Genomic DNA, 4,377 nt, shown 5'->3' on the forward strand with positions numbered 1-4,377 from the left:
CTGCTTAAGGCTTCAATGCTAGGATCTATCGCTATTACCATTTCTATGATTAGCAATGACCTCAAGGCTCACACACAGAAAAGGGTACATAGCTTTGCACTGGTTGGCTGCAGCTGAGATACTCATATGACACGATTTACTGCATAGAAGGCACTAAGCCATCAAGAGCGGGGTGCAAAGGACTCAAAAAGGGCTCTCTAGTGTATGTCAATGCATCTTTATAAACAAGATTCACTCCACAGCTAGAAACTGAACACGGCGAAATTGTAATTAAATCATTTTTTTAAAGCCCTTTACTTTACAATCAAGCATATACAAGGTTGCGGCACATAAAACAAAGAAAATCTTGCAGAATCTAGACGTTTGCTACCAGGTTTGGTTCGTAGGCCATTCCGATAAGATTGTTGCGATCAAGAACACCATTCAAGACCTTTCGCCCCCTGTATGCTTTATTTTCTGGCATCCACTGCCAGGTCTTCAGTGCCATATCATACATGACTGATTGCCAGCCACGATGCCTGCTGAAACAAATTAAGTCGGAATTTCCATAGCACTGGATTCCGAGAAAATAGGGTAAATGGATCTTCAGTAGGATGGCACTGGGCATTGAAGCAATCTCCTTCCACTTCAAAGCGGCCTGGTTGAGCTCCCATATACGTACGCTTTTAATTGAATTCTCAACCACAATTTTGCCTGCCAAGAGGAGTCGTCCCTGGCAAGCTAGAAGTGATGGGCACCGTAGATCTGTAGATGGCATCTCAACACCGAGATCACACCATCGCCTTTGTAGCATGTTGTGAACCAGTAAGCGGAAACCCTGCGTAGATGAGATCGGCATGGTCAGACAGTAGAAAGCGCCCTGGCACCATACTGCATGAACTTCACACCAAAACTGCAAGAAGTCTTGCTGCGAGCTGCAATGATGATCCCAGCATCCAGTTATGGAGTCGTAAACTTCTGTTATGCTATTAGAGACATTTGACTCCGTGGCTCCGGTCACAAGAATCTTGTAGGTGTTGGTAGCCTTGTCAGCGACCATCCCCAAGATGTCGATGTACCGGATTTGGAGCATGTCAGGCAAGACTCGTGAGCGATTGGTTACAGGGTTGCAGATGATCAGGCTCGGGTACTCCGTATTTCGGGTCCGGAAGCAAAGCAAACCCCCTGATGATGCCATGAGAAGGACATGCTGAGGGTCTAAGGAGCACCTTGCAAAGACTGGAATGTTACTCCAGCTGCTAGAGCTGGGGCTGAATGCTGCAAAACCATGAGAATTGTTATACACTAAGAACCATGAAGATTGAGGAGAGATCCTAGCCCAGAGCTCCAGGAAAGTTCTAGAAGACAAGATTTTCTGCCATTTTTTGCAGACACATCGGCTTTGGAAGACCGCGGCGACTGGAAGATATGAGAACACCTTCTCGGCAAGCTCCTGGGGCAGCTTCTCCCAAACACTGTAAGAAACTCGATGACTTGCACCTCGCTTTATGTACTCACATAATTCTGATTGTAGTATTTGCCTACGGCTACATGCATCTTCATTAGAACCCATTTTGGACAGCATTAGCAGATTAAATTAATGGTCATCAAAGAAACCCTTGGATATGCAATCATCAAGAAAGGAGGTTGTTTATGTGACCTCCATGTAACCTACATCAAAAATCCCCTCTCTGTAAGCTAAAAAGGGGTGGCAGATATCCCAACAGGAGGTGTATGCACATTTCAGGCCTATTGGAAAATCCTGGGATGTGGTTGCACAAGTTTACCCTAAAAAAAGAGCATCCGACGGGAGCAATGAGCGACAAGTGTTGGGTTAAGTGTACGGAGAAGACACGGTGAACTGTACGGCGGATGCAAGAATGGTACGGCTATAACCCAGAGAGATGTACCGGAAGCACCCTGGAGAAACATACGGCAAGGTTATTGCCATGGAGAAGATGCAGGACAAGCCTGGCACGATACCTGACCTGGAGAAGATGTACGGAGAGGCGCCCTCGCCTGGTGAAGATGTCCGGCGAAGCAAACTCAATACACCGTAGGGAAATTATACAGCAAGGTACCGAGGAGGATATGTACGCCAAAGGGAAGAGGGCCTGCCTGCTGCGCTCTAGTACAGGAAAGCTTCACAACGTACAGAGAAAAACAACGGGAGGATGTATACCTTCATCAGATCGACCCAGGAGCCCACGAAGCTAGGCAAGGGAAGTAGGCACGATTTCTGCAGATGAAGATGAATGTAAACAGCGATCTCGCTGCTTCGTCCGACAGAGAGAAGAAAGGAATCGCCTTGCAGAGAGAAAGGGTCGCGTCCTCTGCAAAAAGGTGCAAGCCAAATCGGTGTGAAGGGATCTCAATAATACAAGAGATAGGCACTCGTGAAGAGTAAGAACAGGAAAACTCTGGTAGGAAATACACGGGGGACAGGGACCCCAAGCTACAAGGATGAGAGGAAAGCACCCCCTGCTATCTTCTTTCAACGCTCGTCACCCACCGCCTTCACACAGGCTGGGATCCGGTAAATGGTAGGTTAAGCTTGCCTCCTCTTTTTTTTTTAAGATTTAGTAATTAGATTAAAGAATGAAGAAATAGCTTGTGAAAAAAGTATCCATGCCTATTGACTAAACCATAGAATAAGTGCATCCAACTAATCTATGAGAAGAGTACACATGGACCTATCAAAAGAAGGGTATGTCTTTGCATACGATTAAATAAAGTTAAAGCATACGTTCGTACAGACTGGTCTAATGAAAATGTACGTCTATATTGATTGATCTAGACAATGCATATGTCACATTGATCTTTCAAACGTACACTTCGATGAGAATGTGTACATGTGTTGACAGATTCGTTGATCAGTACATGTGTGAAAATGTACGTCTATATCGATTGATCTAGATAATGCATATGTGCTACTGATCCTTGAGACGTACACTTCAATGAGAATGTGTATATATGTGCTAACAGATTGGTACATGTGTGTCGATCTAATAACGAAAGGGTACACGTATCGATCCTTGAGAAGCGTATGCATACCAATGAAATAAAAGAAGGGTTGTCCAATCTTACACGTACTGATTTGAACAGTACATACTAATCCTTGAGAAGGATACCCATTCGACATGTACACTCATTCGATTAGTAGTACATATATCCATCCTTGTAAATTTGTTAACCACAATGGTTAACATTACTTCTCATGTGCAGTCGTGCTATTTTGTAACTTCCTTTTGTAACCATGCTAAGCATGTTGTATGATTTTTGGGTTAGGCTGAGCTTATGACATGTTAATGTCAACTTCTCAATTTTTGTACATAAATAGCTTAGACATTACCTCCACTGTCCACGGCAATAAAGGCAAGAAAAAAGATATCATGCTAGTCATAATGGATTGTGCCACTTTGAGCCGAACATGCATAGGCCAACCCTGAGATTTCCAATACACAAACTTATCATTTATCCTTGTAGAAATCCATGCCAACAAAGCCTGTGAATTAACATCAACTCCAATCAAATAACCCAAGTGGCGTGTGATGCATCCCTCTTGTATGACCTGTCCACTCCATCCCAAACCAAGCAAATCGCTCTCCGTACAGCTTATCAAAGAAGATTTATGCATATTAATGTATAACCCTGAAGCAAGACCAAAAGTATCCCAAACAGCCATAGCCTTCTGAATATCATCTCTTTGAGCCTTAAGGAACATGAAAGAATCATCTGCTGCCAATGCTTGGCCAACCAAAAGTATAACCCTGAAGCAAAACCAAAAGTATCCCAAATAGCCATAGCCTTCTGAACATTATCTCTTTGAGCCTTAAGGAACATGAAATAATCATCTGCCGACCATCTGCTCTCCACTTGGAAGAGTAAGCCCTACAACTTCACCGCCGCGACGTCCTCCACTAGCTTATCCAGTTGAGATAAGATTGGATGTGCAACAATTGCAAACAAAAGAGGGCTAAGTGGGCATCCCTTCCTGACCGATCGCGTCAAATGAATGGGTTCAGTCACCCCACCATTAATCATAAGCCTAGCCATTGCATGTTGGCTAATAGTATAAATCAAAGAAGACATGCAAGGGCTAAATCCCATAGCCTGCATAAGCTATGAAAGAAAAGACCAACTAACACGATCATAAGCCTTTTCAATATTCAGTTGAATCATAACCACCTCTTGCCTCGGAGCCCTTGCATAATCAATTCTAATTTGTATATTCAGTATATTATGCAAAATATTCTAACCAAGACCATATTAGGGAATTTGGAAAAATCCCATTACTTTGGGAATTTCATTTTCAATATAATTTTAGTATATATTGAGCATACTAATTCTAAAGTTGTCGGAGAATGTGGTTTTTTAATCTACTCTTCAAGAGCTTTC

General features: G+C 43.2%; 1 protein-coding gene across 1 annotated transcript; it reads right to left on the minus strand.

Annotated features, from left to right (window-relative positions):
- Positions 1-264: 264 nt before the first annotated feature.
- Positions 265-2,534, minus strand: LOC147605225 (F-box/kelch-repeat protein At5g15710-like). Its single transcript, XM_086793838.1, has one exon. It carries the CDS (start codon positions 1,562-1,564, stop codon positions 356-358), a length of 1,209 nt encoding a protein of 402 aa, XP_086649964.1. The 5' UTR covers positions 1,565-2,534; the 3' UTR covers positions 265-355.
- Between the last annotated feature and the right edge of the window lie 1,843 nt (positions 2,535-4,377).

Source organism: Cibotium barometz, chromosome 60 (genome assembly GCF_041138505.1).
Source record: "Cibotium barometz isolate CiBa-2024 chromosome 60, ASM4113850v1, whole genome shotgun sequence".
Taxonomy (NCBI): Eukaryota; Viridiplantae; Streptophyta; class Polypodiopsida; order Cyatheales; family Cibotiaceae; genus Cibotium; species Cibotium barometz.

Excerpts from the sequence above, each read along its gene's own strand:
- LOC147605225 (XM_086793838.1), bottom strand. The coding sequence starts at position 1,564 with ATGCTGTCCAAAATGGGTTCTAATGAAGATGCATGTAGCCGTAGGCAA.